Below are 23359 nucleotides of genomic sequence, written 5' to 3'. Positions count from 1 at the left end.
CCCCGGCATCTTTTAATTTCTTCAACTGTACCATCTCCCTTTTGCAGCAGGGCCTTTGCTCATCTGTTTCCCTCTTTTTCCAGGAGCTGGACGCCCTCATCTCCACCTCGCTCACTCTTCTCCTTCATTTGGTTAACTTATTGTCTTCTCAGGTCAGACATCACTTCCTCTTGGAAGCCTTCCTTGAAGTTTCCAGTGGGTCAGCTCTCCAGCTCTATTGCATGAGTTTACAACACCCTGTACCTTTCCTCCATATCACCCTGTAATAATTTTTCTTAATTTGTGTGATTATTTAATTAAATCGTTTGTGCTTCACTAGTGGTCTGTAAGCTCATGAAAGCCCAGACCACATTTGTTTTGTTTGGTGGTTTGTTATTTGCTTACTAGCATTTTCCCATTTAGTGACTGATAGGAGACAGAGGTGCAATAAATACCTGCCAGTTGGTTGAATGACTGAATGAATGAATGACCAGAGAGCCAGTTGAAGTAGGGTAAGCAAGGCTAGTCATATAGTTACCTAGGACTTAGGCTGTCACCCCTTTACTCTGTTTCTTATTCTCTGAACGTGGTTGGCATCCTTGTTTCAGGTGGCAGTTAGAGCCCAAGGAAGCTAGAGTCTGAAAAGCCCCAAGATGACACACTTACAGTGGTATTGGTCTTAAGGCCCACCTAAGAGCTCCTGAAGACAAAGGCATGGAACCCAGTTCGTTCCACTTGAGTGGGAAAAACTGCAACAGCAGGGATATAATCTGATGCCTTCTGCTGCCAGACATAGCCCCTTGACATCTTATCTCCTAATGCAGAGTCCAAGGCCAGAGGCTTGTCCTCACATCTGGGGGAACTTCACATTTGATTGGAATATTCCATGCCTTGGCATTCAGAGGCCATCAGGTGCGTGATAAAGCTGACACCTGAGATATATATATATATATATGTGTATATATATATATATATATATGTGTGTGTGTGTATATATATAAATAAAACAATACCCTGAAAGACTGACTCTGTAATAGAAGCCTTACTGATGCACTAATCCAAACATTGAGTTGCTCCCTCCCTTTCACCTATTATGTGTATACAGAACATTATCATGAGTGGAGAATTAAGAATGCTGTCAGGCCGAAAGACCAGCATGACAGACAGTAGATATCCAGACAGACAGAATTTAGGAGGGGTTTTGTGTAACTGACAAAAAGTCTAAATACAGGCCAACAAAAGGGAAGTGATGAATACTGAGCAGAAAGACCAAGGCAAGGTAGACTCAAGCAATGGCAGCCAAAGTTGTACTCTGCCCAGTCGTGTGAGTGGCTGCTCTCTTGGTGGAGGCTGAAGTGGAATTGGCTGGAGGTGTGACTCCAGGCTTGGACTCTGCATTAAGAGATAAGAATGTCAAGGCAGAAGGCATCAGATTATATCCCTCCTGTAGTAGTTGTGCCCACTTAAGTGGAATGAACTGGATTCTATACCTTTGTCTTCAGGAGTTCTTAGGTGAGCCATAAGACCAATACCACTGTAAGCACGTCACCTGTGTCCTCTTGCAGATGACATCCCCTGCCTCGTGCTCACTGTCCCTACAAAGCCCCTTAAACCTGTCTCTCTCCCTCCTCCCCCATCTCAATTCCCATCTCTAGAGGAAACTATGTTGCTTGTGTTCTTTCGTGGATAACCCCGGCTAGCTTCCCCTGACATTTCCCTCATATACTTGTTTCAAAACGCAGGCTCTTTCCCCATGCTCATACCTAGGGTTGGCATCCAGGCAACTCTGTTGAAAAGCCAGAAAACCTGGGAGTGGAAACTGACCAGAAACGGAATGAGAAATTGATCAGTCCACTTTGGCTGTCCAAATGAAGGACAAGTCAGCAAGAATGGTTGACATTTATATTTATTAGAGGAGGGAATTCAAGTACGTGCACAATGTCTAGCCTTGTGGATATTTGTTCTGTAGTTTTGAATGGAATTTCTTTCTCCACCCTAGGGGAGAATTTTTGCCTACGTACTCACTGAGAGTTAGCTGCTGTGTGCCCCACACACAATGCTTGGCTGGGCATAGAGCAGAGGAACAGGTCACGTAGATGCGTAGGAATTGAACTGCTTTTCCTCTCCCTGTGAATTAATCTTGTAAATGTCAGCATTTTAAACTTGGCCTTTTCAAAAAATATGATACCATATGAACCTTACTTAATTGAAAATACATTTCTAGTTCAAAGGTTTTTTGGTCTTTTTCTCCCCCTAAAAAAGGTAAAGGCTAACAATAACAAAAAAAAAAAAGTGTTAAAGGATGGGTTGTGTGGGAGGGAAGCTGGTTTTTGTCAGTTGGGTCTAAGCAACTTTGATCCTTAAGATTCAAAACTGTCATTCCAAAGGCCATTTCTTTTTTATAGGTGTGGGAATTTATAACACAGACATCTTTTCCTGCATACCCATGGGAAATTTAGAATCGCATGATTCGAATCAAGCCTTGAAAAAATATTGTAGGTCTTTTATAGCTGCACTATTTTTATAGTCACTTATTTTTGTGTAGCATTTTATAGATTACTAATTAATCTATAATCTAATAACTTGCATTTTTTTATAAGAACTCTTTTCAGTTACAACAGTAAGTTATTATTATGCCCATTTCGTAGATTTGGTAACTGAGACTGAAGGAGGATGAATGACTAGCATGAAGTCATCCAGCTTGGTAATGACACAGGAGGATTCAAGGCTGCGGGAGCCTTCAGTGTCCACAGTGCTATGTTCCTTCTATAATGAATGAACTGGAAGGTCCAGTGAGGTGGGTTAGAAGCCCAGGACTGCTACTCACTAGCTGTGTTAATCTCGAGCCAGATGAAATCTTTCTGGACTTCAGTTCTTCAGCTTTAAAGTGGACGAATGTTGCCTACTCTTCTCTCCAGACTACATTCTGTGAGGAAAAGAATGAGGTCAAATGATAATCCAAAACACTGAAGTATAAAAGAATTAACCATTATTATCTTAAATAATAACCGGGCTGAGTTCAATGTCATATCAGGTGTCAGGCAAGATGTTTTCCATCCTTCCTGAAACACAGCCAGGGAAGCAGAAACAAAGAGGGAGATTCAGGGGTCTTGAAGACACAGGACGTAGTCCACGACCATGTCAGGTAGGCTAAATTTTTAAAGATGTGTGTGTACGCCTTTTATCCATGTGAACGAGAAGACTACTCACAAAGCCTTCGGAGGAATTGAGCATCATACTGGAGCCAATAATCAAACACTCTTAATTTTCAAAACCTTGAAACTTTTGGTAGTTGGTGCCCTTCAGTTTTGGAGAGTATCCATCTTAGCAAACGCTTGCCTGCCGTGGGATGTCACAGGGGTTCTGTCAAAAACAGACAGCTGCTCCCAGCTGTAGGAGGAAGCCGGGACTGCGGCTATGTCTATGCCAGAGACTAGGACAGGCCCCAGCCCCTGAGGCAGGAGCAGCCAAACATTGACTCCCTTCCCTCTGACGTTGGGCTGTTTTTCAGGGCGACGTTCAGCGGACGCTCATCCAGGTGGACTTCGGCGACGGTATCGCAGTGTCTTACGTCAATCTGAGCTCCATGGAAGATGGGATCAAACACGTCTATCAGAACGTGGGCATTTTCCGAGTGACCGTGCAGGTGGACAACAGTCTGGGGTCTGACAGCGCCGTCCTGTACTTACATGTAACTTGTATGTTATTACTGTTGTTGGTTTATGACATATCTTAATGTTGTGCTCTTTCAAAATCTAATCCCAAAGTTTATATCAAGAAGAAAGGCACTAGTTATGGAAAATAGGAAAGTAAGAGAACAAAGTGGGGAGAGAGTAAGAAGAAGATCGAGTGGAATTTGAGTAATCTTCAATTCGGGAGTGTTCTCACTGTATTTACTATTCCTCCTCCAGGTGCCTCAGAGACACCACACCTGTAGCTGGGGGCTGAGCCTGAGCCATTTGCAGAGCTACTTGGTTAAAATATATGAATTTTTGTGGTGGTTATTTTTTTGGCCAGATATAATTGAAAACAGCCCATGCACAGCTCAGTCTAACACATTGAGAATTAGCACGAGGAAAGAAATTTCTCCCCCATCTGATTATTTCTGTCTTCCCATGTTATATTTTGCTATATTGATAATTCTTTTAGACTTTTGCTCTTAAAAAAATATTTTCTGGGCTTCTATCTGTGGATAATTTGGAGTTAGAGAGAAGGTAATGTAGGGGAAAAGAGTATAAAAATAATGTAAAGGAAGCCACAGTAGGAAACAGTTCCAAGAAATGCTAAAGCTTTTCCCTCTTTAAGGTGTCTGAAGATGTGAGTAGATAGGAAGAGATAATAATTTAATTTTAAAGCTATGTTTGGTAAAAATGTGTGTCATAAACTTGGTAGGTGTGAGGGTATCCCTAATCAGTCATAGGGCTTATATTCGTTACTAGAGAAGTAGTTTACTTTAAAATGAAGGTAGCTCCTTTATATGAATGACCTTGTTCAAATTTCAAGTTCTAGGCCAAGAGTATTAAGGCCAGGCATTATCCCATGCTTCTCCTCAACAAAATTGAGTATAGAAGTACAGAAAATACCAACTAGAACATTTTTTGTTTTTTTTTTTTAGCAGCTGTGGTCCAGGGAGAGGGCAAGACTATTTTGGTCCAATGCTCTCTGGGTGGTTTAAAATAATTTTTTTTAAAAAAGATATTTTGGGATACCCAGGAGATTATTTGGTTTCTGGGAATTCCTAATATGTCAGTAATTCTTGATCTTTACCTTCTGCACACTTTTGACAAGGTTCTTCGAAGACACGCACACTTCCTTCTTTGTTCTAAACAAAGATACACACAACTCCCAGTATGCCAACTCAGTCTCCCCTCTCCTGGCTGCGGTTTATTAAGCTCTTACAGTTTGTGCCAGGCTTTGCACTAAATAAGCTCTTCATGTGATTTTCCTCACTTCTCAAAACAATCCTGTGAGGTAGGCACTATTATTAGAAACCCTATTTACAAAGAGTGTTGAGGCTCAGAGAGCTTCAGTAACTTATGGGAAGGGGCAGACATACCACCTAGCAGAGCCAGGCCCCAGACTCAGTTCTCCCTGCCTCAGAGATTCCAGCTCTGGTCACTCAGGTCAGTGTCAGTGCCAAGGGTGGCTTGAGGTTGGAGGAACTTAGTCTCCCTCCAGCTTTTACCCACCGCCATCTTTGCAAATCATCTGGAAGAAACGTAAACATTTAGGTTAGAAGCCGTGGACTTGCTGTACAACTACATAGGTTCAAGACATGTTACGCAGGCTCCCTTCCATTCGATCACATAAGCCATCCTATGTAGACTTTCAGAAGTTGCCTCTTACTAAGACATAACACCTCCTTATATATCCGTATTTAGAGGAATGAAAGTGATGGTATCATAGGAATAATAATCTTAAGATCTTTAACAATACATCAGAAACATTAATTATTGGTAGCAAAAATAACTTGCAACACAAATGACAGTATGTTTGGTGAGAGTGGCTGCCCGCCTGGCATCCTATCATTTCTGGCAGCTTATTCTATAAGGGGGGTTTACTAGAGAGGTACCCACCTTAGGGATTATAGTAATTGTGGTCTGTATCTCACATGTTTATTACATATCTACCATACTCCAACCACGTGTAAATACTGATTTAAAATTCAGTACCAGCTTCTGGTCTAAATTTCTCAGGGTCTTCCACTGAGTCCTGTGTAGCTTGACCTCCTAGTCACCATGTAGACTCTTCCTCATTCCTACACGTGATCCCTTGAGGGGTCCACCGCTCTCTTCCAAGACCCCTCCCTGATTCGCTTAGTCTTGGGAAGGAAAGCAACACAGATTATCTCTGCTCAAGATTAAGGGCTGCTAAAACCACAACTTCTAAAAGGAATAAGATTCTTCGTTCATTTGTAATTTTTTCATTTCGTTAGCCTAGTTGATTGGGCAAACTATTTGACCTTAACTTTAGTGGAAGATGATTTATAATGGAATGTTTTGTGTTCTGATTTTAATTTTGTAAACACATCTTGGGTTATAGCATATAATGGAATCCCTCATATGATGGAACCCCTTTCTCAGTCTGGCATTGAGGACAGGAATTAACTCTTTTGTACTAATTATATTGAAGCAGGATCAGGTTTGAAGCTGTTTGTTAACTCACATGCGTCTAAAACCCATGGCATGACAGATTGGGCCGGTTCTGACATGTTAGCTTAGTGCCCTCCTCCTAAAGGACCCATCATGCTTTACTATACACACAAACTCATTTTGCTGTCTTCACATCTATACCATAATAGACAACTTCAGCCTTTTCTTTCAGATGGAGATAACCAAGATTGGAGAAGCACCATGACTTTGGCACCATTTTACACTAAGAGGAAGCCAAAACAAAAGCACATTTGAGTCACACTCCCAAGCATCTTAAACCTGGAGGACTGGTGGGGCAGGGGCAGGAGCTGGCTTTGTAGGAAAAAAAAAATTGAAAAGTACCGGACTGAGTCAAGCATTATGATTAGGTCCAGATCCTGGCCCCAACCCCTGAGCAGGTCACTCCATCTCTGATCCTAGATTTTCTCCTTTGTTAAATAGATACACATCTTGTTCCCGAAGGTCCCATCAAGCAAAATATGTGGGTACCCTGGCAACTAGTAAAACTTGATTTTTTCATCACCAAAAAATAGCATATGCATTTGGACTTAGTGGATTCTGACATAGAGGAGAATTATCAGCAACTCTCAGCTTGCCAAGCCTGCCCTCTGCCCCTCCACCAACTCCACCCATTCCCCCCAGGGCTCTCCCAGAAAGTCCACTGCCTGATTTACGTAGACATTCTCTCCACTCTATAGTGCAGAAAGGTGATTTGATTCTAAAACAGAAGTTGTTTTTTGTTTGTTTTGCTTTTCTGTAATATGGGGTTACAAAGGTCATCAGGAACAAATGGACCTGAGTTCCTGCTTAATGCTTCCAGGAGTGGGCTGGCAGCTCTTGCTGGGCGCCTGGGTAATCTGTTGCAGCCTGACAGTTGGAAATTCCTCTGGGATAGTATTCACTGTGCTCTGCTAGTTTGCAAACTAATGAGACACGTGATGCAGCCAGTGTTGCCTTCAGCTGGATGGGGCAGAGAATTTAGAGGGCATGCAGATTTCTGCTCCGAAAGCTGCCCTGCCACAGCCAGTCTTGCAGAAAAAAATCACTGAACACTGCAAATTTTCAGAATAGAAGGTGAAAAAAAGAGATAATGTGAATGTTCTAGTCCTTCCTAAACCCCTCTCCTTGACTACTCCCTTATATAGGACCCATGTGCAGATGTCTTTCTGGCCCCATCTTAGGATAAAATGATCCATGTAGCTTGAAAACCCATGTAGCTTTTTGACTGTTCACAAGATTGTTATATTGGCCAGCAAATATGAGACTAGGATTTTGTAAAATGTGGTTTAATGAGCCACCTGCCCCAGAATTAAATGAGAAAAATTAGTGTCCGGGCCCTATCCCACACCTACTGAGTTAGGGTTCTTGAAGTGCAGCATCATAACCTGCTTGGAACAGATTAGAATGATCCTTATCTACACTGCAGTTTGAGAAACTCTGTTTTAGGATCTCAACTTTAGAGTTTGAGTCACCTTTATTTTTTCCAGCAGCTTATAAAAAACATTTCAGACAAATAACAATATGAAAAATGTGCAGTATTTAATTAGGTGAACACAGGTCTCCAGAACAGAAATGCTGGAGGCAGGCCAGAGGAGGGCCAGTACACACACGCACACACACACACACACACACACACGCGCGCGCACGCACAAGATGTTCGCTTTCACAGAAGTCAGCTGTTCCTGCAGCACAGGAGAGCTAAATGAAAAAAGAGAAGGGAAGCCCAACTCACACCAGTAATTCCCCAGTTCTCTCAACTGCCTTGCCAGGAGAGCCATATGGAGGGATGCAGCTCCACCTGCTGTCTCTTTTGTGGATCACAGGTACCTGTCTGATGGAGCAATAGCTGCCTGTTTGCTCAGCTCTCTGCTGATGCAGCCAGACAGCTGGGTGCTTCCAGGGGCAGGAATTTCACTCCTGCAGCTTCATTAGGGCAGATTGCACACTCTGAAGAACAGAAATGCTTGAAGAATAGGCTTTGGGGCAGCAGGAACCAGGTATTTTAAACTCATGAAAAGTAAAAGAATACAAGAGGCTATAGGAATATGGGAGATAAATTCCATCCATGTATGCATGTATAATGTATATGCATGTAAATATGGACTTATATAGGTACACATGTACATTCCTCAGGGCCTACAGACCAACACGCTATGTGTCCTAATACCGCTTAGACCTCTTTGTCTTTTCTCTTTCTCTCCATCTCCTTCCACTGCAGCTGTTTTGGCTTTCTTGCTATTCATCAGGCATTGCAGGCCCACCTGCTCGGGGTCTTTGCCCTTGCTCCACCCTGTAGCATTCCAAGTAGAAACTTGGTGCAATCAAATTGATTCATGTTGCTGCTCAGATGTCGTTTCTTCTGAGAGGCCTTCCTTGACCACCCTGTCAGAAATAGCTTTCTATCACCTACCCCTGCTTTATGTGTTCAATGCCTTCCTTCCTCAAATACACCTAAGCTCTACCCAGTGCCAGTGTCCCCAGCACCTAGAATAACACCCAACACCTAGTAGCACTCAAAAACTATTGAATGACTACGTGACCTTATTTTTCTAACAAGATTCAATTTTTGTCATTGCGATAATGACATATAGGCATTGTTCCTACTCCAAGGTTCTGACTTAAAAAAAAAAAATGTTCATATGTGAGCAAGGCAACGAAAATGAACCTCTTTAGAATGGAACTAGAATTTTTAGCACAGCTTCTCTGGTCCTTGTATTTTAATTGACTGATTTAACTCAGCTCAGGGGAGTCGGGGAGAGCTTCACAGAGGAGAGGATGCTGGATACTGGAACTGAGACTCGAAGACTGACAGGTGCCCTAAGAAAGATGTATAAGAAAAGGCCCCAGGGTGGGCAGGACATGGCCTGCTGGAGCAAACCATGTGATGGGGGAATGGCAAGAACCATGCAATAAATAAGAGCAGGTATAAAGTGCATTTCCCAATGCTTGGGACTTATTTACATAATCAGAAATTAAGGACTTTTAATAGGTATTCTGTTAAAATGGGACTGGAAATGTTCTATGGAGCATTTGTCATCTGGCCAGAGCAAGGGCTCTGAAACCAGACTGCTTTGATTCCCACCCTAGAATTGATGTTTCCTAGCTAGATAACCTTGGGAACCTTTGTTTATTCGTCTCTAAATGGGGAAAATCTTAGTTCCTACTTCATAAAATTGTTGTGAGGATTAAACAAGAAAAAAAAGTCCTTAGCAGTGCATGTAGCCATAATCACCACTCAGTTAGTGTTACACTTTTATTATTGCATTGACCCTTTTATTATTGCATTGAGTAGTTCTGACTTATGATCAACTCCTTTTCAACCTATGCCTTATAAACTAGAAAATCAATTTTATTCTGCATGCCAATCAGCAAACTATTTTATAAAAAGAGAGTAGAGTCACATGAGACAGGAAAATTATATTATTTGTTCATTTATGCAGTGAATATTTGAATACCATGACTATGTCTTAGGAACTGTGCCAGTCTTTGTGTATCAAGACCAATATGAAGGATTCTTGCCCTCAAGAAGTTTACAGCCTCTGTTCTCAGTCTCACAAATTTTAGATCAATATGTGTTAGCTATCGTTATTATTATAATTAGATAATGAGAATCTTAATTTTGAGCAAGTAAGTGTGAGTAACATGATCAGGTTGACTTTCTAGAAAAAAACTCTTGCAACAATTTGGAGGATGGATTAGAGGGGGAAAGGTGACAGTCAGGAAAATCTATAAGAGAGGTGAGAAAGGTGCTTAGTGTTTGAATCAGGGGACCAGACTGGGGAGGGTGAGAAGTGGCTGTAGATGAATATCTTAGAGATACTTATGACCCCAAATCAATGGTTTCCTAAATGGATGTGAATGGCAAAAAAGAAGAAATCTAGATTGACTTTCTGCTTCTGAAATGGGCCCCCGGAAGAACATTAGTGTTGATCACCAAGCTGTAGAGAATATGGATAGGGAAAATAATGGGGTCCTTGGAAACATTTGGCTTCTGGGGCCAAAGAAATCTGGAGCCCTCCAGAGGGAGTGTGGAGCCCAGAAGGAGGTTTTAGAGCCCTCCACATGTGTTTTGTATTTGAAGGTTAAGGTGTGGTTAATATTGCCTAGCAGAAGAGCATGTAGAGGTATCTCAGGAAACACAGCTAAAGGACAAGCAGAAGAGGCAGTAATAAAACCTGGTGGGAAGGCCTGAGGGACCACTCTCTTCTCCACCTCATGGGACCAAGGTGGGGATGGAAAATGCAGGGTAAGCTGCATGTTGCCTGGGAAGAGTGACTCAAAGATAAGATTAGGGGGTTGTAAGCAAAGTTCTAGTGGTTCTGTATGAAGGGGACATTCTTATCTTTCTGGGGTTCATACATCTGATTAAGGTTTCTGGTTTTTATGGGCCTCCATAAACAGAATCATCCTATATTTTAGGTGAGCATCACCTAAGAAACTGAGGACCACAGCTCTCTGTCCACACACGCACACCTCTCTCCTGGACAAGCTTGATTCCACCCAAGCACAGTGTGTTCCATGCTCACCTAGCCAGGCAGCTTTACATACACTCACGTGCAGACACATGCACAAATGCACACATTTACACATACGCACATCTTGAAAACCCAGCACAAAATAAAGAACAATTACATGTAGAGTGGTTTGGGGATTTCCCCCACACCCACACCCAACATGGACTCTCAGAGTCTTCATGATCCTGCTTTACCACCCAGGATATTACCTCTTAGAAAGACTTTTCATCTTCCTGTGAAATCTCCTATTATGCCTGTTCACTTAAGGACTTCATAAATTACTTGTAAATGTTTAACTTTCACACACACATAACTTAGGTTTTAGAATGGGTAGAAAGATCAGTAAATGGAAAATGCAGAGACACAATTATTCATGACATGCCCTTTTCTCCAAAGTAGGGAAGGCACCTGAGCACTTCCTCTGGGAACATGGCTGCAGTGTTTGGAGGCTTCAAGAGTGATTGTGTATTCTCTTCAGAGCAGGGAAGGCTGAGCAGAGGAAGCTCTTCCCTCTCTATGTCTCCTCTTTCTCTTGTGCCTCAGGTCCCCTGGAGCACGTGCACCTCTCTCTTCCCTTTGTCACCACAAAGAACAAAGAAGTCAACGCGACGGCAGTGCTGTGGCCCAGCCAAGTGGGCACCCTGACTTACGTGTGGTGGTACGGAAACAACACGGAGGTGGGTCTGCCTTCCACACGGGGTCTAGTGACAGATGCTCAGTTCAACTGGCTGAAGCAAAAAAGGGAATGACATGGCTTATGAACTCAAGAGGGTAGGGGTGGTCCTAGCTTCAGGGACAATAAGCTCTCTCAGTGCTTGAATATTTCATGAGTACGTTCTTTCTCTCTCTTGCCCCTCTCCACCACCTACATTTTATCTCTGCCTTTCCTCTATGTTGGCATTTATTTCCAACTGGACTTGTCTTTGCAGTAACCCAATGCCTTAGCTTAAAAGAGAAATTAACCTCTGCTTTCCAAAAATTCTAACAGAAGTCCCAAAATCGAGTAATATTGGCCAGGCCTTGATCACGGTGCTGTGGGGTGGAGAGGGAAGTGATGAAGTCAGCCTCCTTGGAACCACATCAACAGCAAAAGGGAAGACGTTACGAAAGGGAACAGAGGCGGATGGATACTGGACAGGAGAAAGCATGAAATTATCATTACAACCCACTGCCCAAATGGCCCACTCACCCTGAATCAGAAATTCTATTTCTTCAGGCAAGACTTATCCTTTATGTTTTCCCCAAATATTTCCTGTGCACGGAAGTCAGCAGCCAATTGAAAATCAGCAAAGACCTTAAACCAGACTTACTCTAAGTCCTTCATCTTGCAGAGGAGCAAAGTGAGGCTAACGGAGCTGGAGGGGCTTGCTTCGCTCGCTTCCAGCTGCTTCCTACGAGGCCAAATTCAAGGCCCTCTGATGCCTCCATTAATTTTTCTTTCTTCTGCACCAGGCTGCATGGTCTTTTTTGGTTTTGAACTCATTCCATTCTCAGAAATTAAAACGCTTCCAAATGTAAGTTCGGCAGTGCGGCCAGGGCCCCACAGGGCACTGGGCTGAGCTGCTCTGGACTGGAAAGGTTGATCTTCTTCCAGCAGAGTTGCTTCCATTTGGTAACTTTGCTCTTTTCAAACATAATGCATCTTATTGATTTATTAAAAATTTTTTATTAGACTCCCTTGCTAAAGTACAATGCATCTTATTTTAATAAAAACATTTTTTCTACTCCAGAGCTGAAATTTGGCTTTTGATGGAAACACAATTTTGCACAGACACAGGAAGGAAACCTTCCCTGAACCTAGACCTGCTATAAGCCTGACAGGGGAAAGAGCCTATCACCTCCACTCCTAACATAACTAAGCTGAAAAGAAACCCTTTTTTAATCTTTTCTTTTTTGGGTGTGGGGGAGTTTTTTTGTTTGCTTTTTTAAGAGACAGGGTCTTGCTCTGTCACCCAGGCTGGAGTGCAGTGGTGCTATCATAGCTCACTGCATAACTCCTGGGCTCAAGCAATCCTCTTGCCTCAGCCTGTCCAATAGCTGGAACTACAGGTGCATGCCACCACACCCGGCTAATTTTTTTTTTTTTCTTTCATTTTTTGTAGAGACAGGATCTCATTATGTTGCTCAGGCTGGTCTCAAACTCTTGGCCTCAAGCAATCCTCCCGCCTCCACCTCCCACATTGCTGGGATTACAGGCATGAGTCACCACCCCAGGCCTCAGAAGCCCCTTTTCATTTCATGTGAAACTACGCATGGACATTTGGCCCAGAGTGGGCCCACTATCCACAGTGGAAGAGGAGAAATCTATTTTATCTTCCGGAAAGCTAGTAGTAGCAGGTGAAAGTATTAAGCAACTTTCTTCTGTGCCTCCTATTGTTTTGTTTTGTTTTCCTTTTAAAAGAAAACCAAATTCTCAGCAGATCTTATTGAAAAGACTTCTTATGCTGAGCTTTAGTCTTCCCTCTGCCATACGGAGACTTAAATGAATTTTGATTTAAAAATTAATTAAAAAGAGATAGGAAAGAAATGTTTGTGAGGAGTGAGTTGAGGGAGATCAGTAGGCTAATATTTTTCTCCTTTAGGACCCTGGTGTTCGATTGTATTGCTGGCACTGCTCCAAATCCTTTTTCCTTTTTTTTTTTTTTTCCATTTTTGAATCCACAAACCACTATCTAATTAGTACTTGTTTCCATAGCAGCTACTTCTAGGAATCTGCTGATAGGAAGCTAGCACACAAGGCCACTCCTGTCAAACTAGTGTACAATTTTGGTATATGGGATTCCTGTGCTCCGTTGTAATTTTACAGAAATAGTACACCGTACGGATGAACACCTGGCAGCTTGTAGATTTTCAGTGACTGCTGCTTAGATCTGGCTTCATATGAGCTCCCTGATCTCATTCAATTTGAATCTTTCCTTAGATTAGGGATCTGCTTGCTATGAGTAGGTTATGCGTAAAGAGAGACAGATATCCCACCAGCAAGTAAGGCCTGTCGATCTCCCCAGGCCTGAATAAGGATGATGCCAGGAGAGAGGTGTCACATTCACAAAGAATGTGCAGAGGAATGTGCAGAGCTCTTTGGAGTCAGGGCTGCAATCACCTCCTTTCTGGCCTGGACTTGAGGTGACAGGGAGGCCTAGATGGGCTCAGTTCCACCGTGGTGGTGCACCAGGAAGAGCCTCTGCTGGGTTTGACAGCTCATTGTTGGCTCAGAGCTGGCAGCTGTCTCACCTGTAACTAAGCTTCCCCCTCACTCTATGCCCTTGTTTATTTTAGCCCTTGATCACCCTGGAGGGAAGCATATCATTCAAGTTTACTTCGGAAGGAATGAATACCATCACGGTGCAGGTCTCAGCTGGGAACGCCATCCTACAGGACACGAAGACCATCGCAGTGTACGGTGAGTGCCCATCTCTGCTGATCCATTGCTGCCCTCACAGAGGAGGTTGTCAGGTGCCCTGGTGCCCGAGGCCATCCCGGCTATGCCTTTCACCTACAGAATAGAGGGGGATCCTTGAGAAAGAGTTGAGAGAAGTCTGATCTCCTTTAGGGAACTGTGATTCACCAGCAAAACAACGCTGTGGGATTCTGAAAGGGTTTGTTTTGTTTTCTTAAGCATAGAGTGTCCATTGGCTCACTCACTTTAGGTAGATTAAGGTGGATTTTATTATGCGTAAAGCTGACTCATTTCATGTAGAATTTCGATAGTATTTGAATAGCTAAAATTGGTTATAAAAGAAAATGGCTAATGTTCAGTGTTTTTTTAAAGCTCAACTTTAAAATTCTGGATTATTATTAAAGTAAATCTACCATTGTCTAAATACTTTAAAAAGATCTCTTCCTAAAATCTGTATTATATATGTAAGAAAAACTCTGCTACATTTAAAATAATGGAAAGGTCATAACCCCTGAATGTCACGCATAGTCGTAGACTGGATGTTGGTTTGAACAAACAGCCATACAGAGTAATTTTGTGATCGATTGGGGAAACTGAATATGGTCAGAGTATTAGATGGAATGAAAATGTACTGAAATGAAAAGGTGGAGTCCTTGATTAAAAACAGGAGATAAAAACCATTTTATAGTTTGATCTCATTTTGATAATTTTTTCTGCACAGAAAGATAAATGGATATGCACTAAGTGTTACCGGTGATGGTAAAAAAATGTAAATGTTTATTGTTAATACGGAAGTGGTACATACACATCATGAAAAATTAAAACTGGAAAAACAATAAGTTAAAATTAGGTAAATAGGAAAAGTAAATGCTGTGCAGGGAGAGTGCAAGGAGGGGAGGAAGAGAGGATAGGGAGAGAAAGAGAGACAGACAGACTAGCTTGTGGTCCAAATATCAATTGCCCCAGTTCCAGAGTTAACTGATTCTAATGAGTTAATTTAAAATGAGATTTTCCTGTGGGGAGTCAGATTCTGGTTTTGATTTCTCATCTTGCCAACTTGACCTTCAAAATCAAAAATATAATTTGTAAGCAAATTTGAACACATCTGAACGTCAAAAGACCTCAAGGACACTCTTTTTTTCGTGGCTAGTGTTAGATTTTCATAATTTTTTCTTCTCTTTCTCCCTCCTGCGGAAGCTTGATCAGCCCAACTAGTAAGAGGAAGTAAACCAGGGCTGGCTGTGATTTTCCTACCAAGGTCCCCTCAGTGGGGTGCCAGGTGGCCAAACAGTGGCTGTGTATTGTGGGGAGAACTTCTGTTTCTCCTTCCTTTTCTGTCTCCTTTCCATGTACTGAGAATATCTTTAATCTTCATAACAATTCTAGCATAAGGTAGGTGGAATTATCATCCCCACTTGTTCAGAGAGTAAATAACTTGCCTCAGCTAGTGAGTGGTACAGCTGGCTTCTGACCCAGCCCATCTAGACCCAGGACTGGTTCTCTGAAATTACCCTACTTTACTGACTCTCATTTATTAATATTTCCACCCAATGCTCTTTTCCCCCCTCTCTCCTTCCTGGATGTCACAGGCCACACGAACAGGCACTGACCCTTAGCCCAATAGAAGTTCTCTTGGTTGAGCATCTTGACGATCTCTTCATTAGCATCACAGAGAAAACCTTAAATCTGGAAGGTTTATGGGCTCATCTGGTCCAGTCTGATCATTTTATGGATAGGAAATTGTAGTCCGGACATGGGAAATTATTAGCTTAAAGTCATTCTGCTGTTTGGTGACAGATCTGCTGCTAATCACGGCAGTGGTGGTGGTGATAGTAAACATTGATGAAGCCCTTACTAACCTGTGGCATCTCTTCTAAGCACTCGATTATATGATCTGGTTTATTGAATCCTCCGAACAGACTCATGAGAAATGTTCTATAATTATCCCTGGGTTACAACTGAGAAAGCGTAAGTATAATAAACAAACAGAGCCTAAGAATTCTGAATCCAGAGTAGATATTTCTAAGCATCTCCCACCCCCTTGCTATGTTTCTTTCTCCTTCTACAGTTTCTTTAAAGGCATCATCGAAGGGTGGGTCACCCTTCGTAAGTGTCGCTGCATTAAAAGCTTGGGCAGTGGAAGTGGTTCCCCCTCCTCTAGCCAGACTTCTGTGCAGTCAGCCATCCTTAGTTCATCTTCAGCCAGTGGAGTTGTCCAGAGTTTCGTAGACGTGTTCAGAACGTTTTAATGACATGTTAAAGAAAAATTGTACCGGAGTTAAACAGGCAAGATTGAACTCAACTGTAACAGAAGGCAGGAAGATTTCTAAAGGCTGGAGTTAGCTACTGGAAAAGCACTGAAGGACATTGGAGAGCCCTTGGGGTTATCAAGGTGATTAGACCATCTGTATTAGCTAATTGCTGCTTAGGGAAGTTAGTCTCCTACTCTCCCACAGAGACTGGCAGATAGGGAGTGGTGTTACCTCTCTTGATGATCACATTTAGAAGGAATAGCCCCCAGGTCCTAGAGAAAGACATTCCTGAGTTGTAGAAGATTTACGTCTAAAAGGCATAGGGAAGGAATTTACAGCTGCAAGTTTTCTAGAGTAAATGCTCTAAGAAAAGAGAGGCCAGGGGCCTATAGTGAGGAAGAAAGCTGTCTAAAGTGTAGCCAAACTGAGGGGAACTTGAAAGCTTGTCATGATCAGACTGAAGGAAGCCTTTGGGAAATTGACACGGAAGGCTTTGTCTACCCAAAGCCACACAATAGCCTGGAAGAAAGAAAGTCTAGTCTGCATTGTTTTCCTTAATTTGCTCGAAGGCATGGGCTTGCTTTTGAATAAAACAATGTAAATGTGTAGAATTCAACTCTCTCAACAGCTGCAAATATGTGTGTGTGTGCGCGCGCGTGTGTGTGTGAATATATATACATATATATATATATATGTCCCTCCACATGCATCTCCTGTTTCTTGAATAAACTTAAGGATAACATTTCTCTGCCATTCTCCCTCCGTGTCATGATGCTTAGTATGCTAAGTAATTACAGAGGAAGCTGCATCATTTTCTCATTTGTGTCCTTTTACTAAGGTAAACATCTTCCCTTGTAAAAGGAGTCTCTACAGTTGGGCGGGAGGTGCGGAGAAAGTGAGAATTACACAGACTTATATCTTCAGAGAGAAAAGTGAGAACTCAGTGGGCGATTCTTTGGTGGGGCCATTTACCACACTACTGATTAATATGCATTTCATTATTCTCCATCGGAACCAAATCGGTAAAATTCAAAGGTGACCAGTGATTCATAAAAAAGTCAAGCTTTGAAAAATACATCTTTAGAACAGGGTAACTGCTATGAATACACACCCAAGAATGTAAGAGTCTCTGAAGCATGTGTTTGATAACTCCTTAGCACTGTTAGGAGGTGCACAAGTGGGCTTTTCTGCTTCCTGAATGTATAAATGCCAAGGATGTCACTTGGCTCCTACTGAAACACAGGACACGCTTAAACCGAGAAATGTTTGTTGAATAAATAAATGCTCACATTACAGTGGAGGCTGTCTATAATGTATGCATTTACTTTTTCAATAAACATTTCTTAATTAAATAACTCATAGGTAGTACTTGAAAACCTACCATGTGCCAGGCACTGTCCCCAGGGGCCAGGAACACAGAGCCCTTGTCCTCATTGAGCTTATAGTCCAGTTTGGAAGACATATAACTAAGACAAGATAATTTAAACAGCAGTAAGTACGGGGAGACAAATAGTGTCCAGTGGTAAAGGGTGTGACGGGCGGTGGAAGGGAAGCTACGTGAGGTTGGGGGCTTGGAAAGGCCTCTGTGAGAAGAGACTGAATAATGGGATGGAGCCTAGGATGACTGAGAAACATGGGAGTGCAGAGAGCACAGGGAAGCCCAGTAGGGCAGGAATGAGGAGAGCAGGTGCCCCCCAGGTGATGTGGGGCCAGGAAGGCTGAGGTAAGGAAAAAAAGACATTCTCTAAGAAAGACATCTGCACTCAAACGTTTACGGCAGCACAATTCACAATTGCAAAGATGCGGAAACAACCCAAGTGCCCATCAACACATGAGTGGATTAATAAAATGTGGTATATGTACACCATGGAGTACTACTCAGCCAAAAAAAAACAATGGTGAACTAGCTAGCATCTCTTATGCTATCCTGGATAGAGCTTGAGCCCATCCTTCAAAGTGAGGTATCATAAGAATGAAAAAACAAGCACCACATGTACTCACCATCAAATTGGTACTAACTGATCAACACTAAGGTGCTCACAAGATAATAATATTCACCTGGTGCTGGTCAGGTAGAGGGGTGGGAGGTTAAACTCACAACTAATGGATGTAGAGCGCACTGTATGGGGGAAGGGCACGCTTGTAGTCCTGGCTTGGGCGAGGCAAAGGTATGATATATAACCAAAATGTTTGTACTCCCATAATATTCTGAAATAAAAAAGAGAATCTGCATTTTATTCTAAGTGCAATGCAGAGCCACAAGCGAGCAGGTTTTAGGGGAGCAGTTTGTCCGAAGTATACCACATGCCAAACGCTGCTGGGTTAGGGGGTCTGGAGGCCATAAGAATGCGCCACACGGACCTGCAGCTACGGGGAGTGTGATTGACCGAGACCCCCAGCATCAGGCTCTGACACCTATCACCCTGCTATGGCCAAGGCCACACCTTCCCAGGACTGACCACGGCTAATGACGGACTGAGGCGGGGTACTACGGCTGACCCACCCCTGGGACGCAGGGGACTCCTCTGCCAGCAGACATCCGCTCAGAGACTCCTGGACGGTCTTGCAGAGCAGTCACCCAGCCTTCCTTCCCTCTCTTCCACTGCCCTGTATCCATGGTCGTTCACGCCTCCTCTGGCTTCCTCCCCATTTGCTGTCACAGACAGCTCCACTCACACAGCCCTTACTTATGTAATCACCGTCCTACTTCCTGCAGAACCTGGACTAACTCAGAGGCTACAGAGACAACTAACAAAATCCTTGAATTCAGGAGCTTAAAATTCCATTAAATGAAGCTTCCGTGCGAATAAAAAATAGCAACAGAATGACTACAATAATAATTATAAATATGTAATTATAATCATGGTAATACTACAATCCTAGAATAATAATAAAAGTATGTGCACAATACAGTGCCATAAAAAAGAAAGCTAAAGTATCATGGGGGAAGGTAGTCAGTGAGGGAATGCTTAAACTAGAGCTTGAATATTATGTGCATAGATAGTGGGTAGAATGGGGCATTTTAGGCAATGTGCACACATTCTAGTGTGTGCAAAGGCCCCGGGCCATCAACCTGCCATGCCTGAAGGGCCCTCCAGCTTTATTTACTGTCCAGGAGTACAGAATCTAGACTAATCGGAAAAGGCTACAGAACTAGGCATGCCACAGAGTCCAGGGCTTTGGTTTAGAAAATAAGAAGCTTGTGAGATAACAAGGCAGGATAGTGAATTTGCCTTCTAGAAGGGTCTGTGTGGTGAACATGAAGAGAAAGCATCCTCCATTAGGGCTTTGTATAAAATATAAACTCTAATACACTCTTTTGACCCAAACTCTGACTTACAGTAATCCACCCACTGTTGTATTTCCAGAGGAATTCCGGTCTCTTCGCTTGTCCTTTTCTCCAAACCTGGATGACTACAACCCAGATATCCCTGAGTGGAGGAGGGACATCAGCCGAGTCATCAAAAAATCCCTGGTGGAAGTGAGTGTAAACAGTTCCTTCTCTTGCCCGGGTACATTTCCCCTCTGTCCTTGAAGAATTTCATGGAGAGGGGACCTTTGTGCAAAGAAATGACAGGAAAGAGCTGGAACCCGTGGGAAGTCTAGGTAGTCAGTCTGAGATCTGCACAGCGGAGCCCCACACCAGCAGACGGATTGTTGGAAACCATGGACAAACATGGGGCCCTTGCCCACTGTGAGGGTTGTTCCGCTTAGAGAAGAAGGTTGTGGATGCTTGTGATAGTTGTATGTATAGCAGAGTTCACGATCAGGCCATTAGTGAGTGTAAGATCAGCTTCTGTGCGTGACAATGGAGGGACACAGTGTGTAAGTGTCCCCAAGGGTGAGCACAGTTAGTAAGAGTGGTCTTAGGTTCCAGCTCCACAACTGTGAGCCTGACATTACAGTGAGCTTTCAGTACGTGACGGTTAGTCATATTTCTATCTCCCAGTTCTTTTAAAGACACTTCTCTCCTATAACAGCCCCACAAAGGAATTATTACCCTCATTTTGTAGGTGAGGCAACCGAGGTTGAGAGAGGTTAAGTAACTTGCCTAAACTCTCCCAACTACAAAAGTGAAGTGAGGGGCCTGAGTCCAATGTCTGGGTTTATACCTTTGCAACACAGCCTCCCAAGGTTTCTGAGAGAATAAGGTGGTGTGGTTTATCCCTCTCTAAGCAAACGTCACTGACAACTGGAGAAGACACCACCTTTTAGGCACATCCCCCCTGCGCATTCTGATACCAAACTTCAGGTTCTTGGTCCCCGAGTCAATAGAAATTGGCATGAGACTGCAAAGATTTAGGCAGACAAGGCTTAATTTGAGGCTTTTGCTTGAAAAAAAGGGGAGACAGTGCTGGTTAAGAAGCAACCAGACTGGCTCTCTGAACACAGAGCTGGAGAACTTTTAAAGGGTAGAAAGAGAGAAAGTTTAGCACCAGCACTGAAATCATAGCATGTAGAGGCGGGGTTTTATTGGCATCTGCCCCCCTCCAGTAATCATGCTTCTTCATGCATCACATGTTTAGTTAGCATGTTAAATCTCCACTCTTGGGCATGACTTTTAGCATTAAAATGAGGGAAAAGGTCTATCAGTGGTCAACTTTGGGCTTCATCTTGGCAGCAACCGGTTTGTACTGGCTTTAACTGGGGCACAGTTGCCACCTCCTGTTAAAGAAAGCAGAACTACCTCCTACTGAAGCTGGTGTTAATTCTTTCAAGGCTTTTTGTCAGTGTTGTAAGCAGACTTAAGCTTTGGCTCAAGGCTCAGGCAGGTGGCCAAAGTCCACTTCCAATACCATCTCAATTCCACTTTCATGAGTGAGCCACTCACGGGGCTGCTTGAGCTTATTGCACACACGCAGAAAATCAGAGATGAGTTACATTTTCCTGGAGCATCTTCTTAGCCCCAGAAGAAAATCAATTTAGTTTTCTGTACATTCTTCCTTACTCCCCACACATGATGCCACATGACACAAAAAGATGGTGGGATAAAGGTGTTCAGATAACCTCTGCTCAGAAAAGACATCTCTCATCCAGCCTCTTGGCAAAGAGCTGGTCTTTGCCATCTTCATGCCATTGCCTTTGTTGATATTTATTTAGCTCTTACAATATTCTAGGCGCTCCTTTCAGTGCTTTGCAATATTTAATACATTTAATACCCAAAGTAAGCTCGTGGTGTTGGAACTGTGTATTCCCTCTCATTTTGCAGGTGAAGAAACTGAACGTAGAGATATTAGGTAACTTATTCAAGGTTGTACGGTTAAGAGTCAGGTTCTGGAGTCAGGACGGCAAGGTGTAAATCTTGATTTTGTGGTTTCCTACCCTCTCCACTTTACTGCCATCCATTACCTTATTCCAAGGAGAAACAGGTGTGGATGAAACAGTGGTGTGGAAAGGAGGGATTCGCATATGCCTTTGCGCACCTCTGTTTCCATGGTATCTGTGACATTATTGGTAGTAAACACTTTGGCCACCAGGAGGCACAGCTGCTAGACTACAGGCCTACCTGGAATAGGCCTCTCTGCCCTTGGAGCCATCTGTCCCTGGTGTGACAACTGGTTTCTCTCATTCATTGTCCAAGAGAGATGGCTTACATCCTTCAATGAACCCACTTCCCACCTCTTTTTGTCTGCAGCCTTCTAGGGACCCATGTCCCCACAGGTCTGCCAGGCAGCTGTCTAACTCCTCCAGGTGATTTATCAACAAGGCATTAGCTGAGCAATGACCAGCCTTCCAAGGTGATTTATCTCCACACTTACTGTCTAGAGATCGGATGCCCCGGCCCTCCACCTTTCTAACAGCTGTCCAGTAGGCTAGAAACTACTGCTCATCAGTGTTTCTAGGCTGCTGCATAGCATAATCAGCTAAATACAGAATACACAGGATGGCTCAACATTTCTCAGGGGAAGGTTTTAGCAACGGTGGTGGTGAGGTTAATACCTTCCAAGTCCCAAGGCTCTCTAGCTACCCAATCCCAACAGGCAGCTGACCCAGCCCTGGTTCCCAGCATCCAACCCTCTCTTTGAGATCAGCAATTACACTTGACCACTTGTGCCCTAAGGGACCCCATTGCTGTGTACTCTAACAAACGCTATGAGAGGTACAACTTAGAGTCAGCTTATCCACAGTTTTTTTGTTTTTTTTCCTACTCATTGAGAGACAAAATTTGGTGTGAAATTGGTTACGTTTTTCTCATCAAATTGGCTTTTGCTATCGACATTTCACAATGAAATCTTTAATTGAATGTCATTCAGTAAACATTTTTGCATATAGTGATGATGATTCGGACATAATCTCTGAGTTTACAATCAAGTAGGGGCATAAAACAGCGTGGGGTGAGCTGTAGTAGGAGCTGGTGTCTGTAAGTGTCGGGAACAGAGAAGCATAGAGCACTGGTTACCAACACAGGCTTCACAGCCCGACCATTCTTCCTGAGTACCAGTCACCTCCTAGTTTGCCTGGAGCCACTGTTCAGCCTTCCTACAGTTACCAGCTTTCCTGGGGTGGAAATAGAGCTGCACCTCCCAGAAAGATCCCTGTTCAGGGAGAAGCTTGTCGTCTTAGCTGCTAGGAGTGCTATGGGCAGAGGCTTCCACTGCCTGGTTCCAGGTCATGCCACTTTCCAAGGTGGCCCATAGCTGAGGATGAACTGGTGCAGTTATATAAAGTCATGCCCGTCTCAGCCCAATTTACGAGAACTCTGAAATGCCCTTCCATCTCCCCATGGGGTCTCTTGAAACTGTTGTTGGGCTTACTTGGCAGCTCAACTACTCCCCTGCCTATGCCCACTTCCTTCTCCTGGGTGTTGTTCCTAAGAGCACTTCTTAGTAAACACCCTGCATACTAAACCCAGAGTCAGCTTCCCAGGGAGCCCAGCCTGTGACATGTCTTCACTTCAAAGCGAGGATAATAACATGTCCTTCAAAGGGTTGTTGTGGGGGGTTGCATAAAATAATATCATAAGTTACTCAGCACAATGCCAGGCACTTGGCGAGGACCCAATACATGTCATTTCTTGCTGCTTCAAAAAAGGTACCAATGTAGAATTCAAAACATACAGTCACC

The 23359-nt window shown here is 43.2% G+C and overlaps 1 protein-coding gene across 4 annotated transcripts in view; it reads left to right on the top strand.

Moving 5' to 3' along the window:
* The window catches only part of SORCS1 (sortilin-related VPS10 domain containing receptor 1), a 581564-nt gene that overhangs the window by 508261 nt on the left and 49944 nt on the right, over positions 1-23359 (top strand). For all 4 annotated transcript variants that reach the window (XM_012661649.1, XM_012661648.1, XM_012661647.1 and 1 more), the window contains exons 19-22: positions 3491-3677; positions 11189-11322; positions 13922-14045; positions 19663-19775. In XM_012661649.1, the coding sequence (XP_012517103.1) occupies positions 3491-3677; positions 11189-11322; positions 13922-14045; positions 19663-19775 (558 nt within the window). The remainder of the gene's footprint in view (positions 1-3490; positions 3678-11188; positions 11323-13921; positions 14046-19662; positions 19776-23359) is intronic.

The sequence above is a fragment of the Propithecus coquereli genome, unplaced genomic scaffold, assembly GCF_000956105.1.
Source record: "Propithecus coquereli isolate 6110/MARCELLA unplaced genomic scaffold, Pcoq_1.0 Scaffold73, whole genome shotgun sequence".
Classification (NCBI taxonomy): domain Eukaryota; kingdom Metazoa; phylum Chordata; class Mammalia; order Primates; family Indriidae; genus Propithecus; species Propithecus coquereli.
This window is presented reverse-complemented; position numbering and strand designations above follow the sequence as displayed.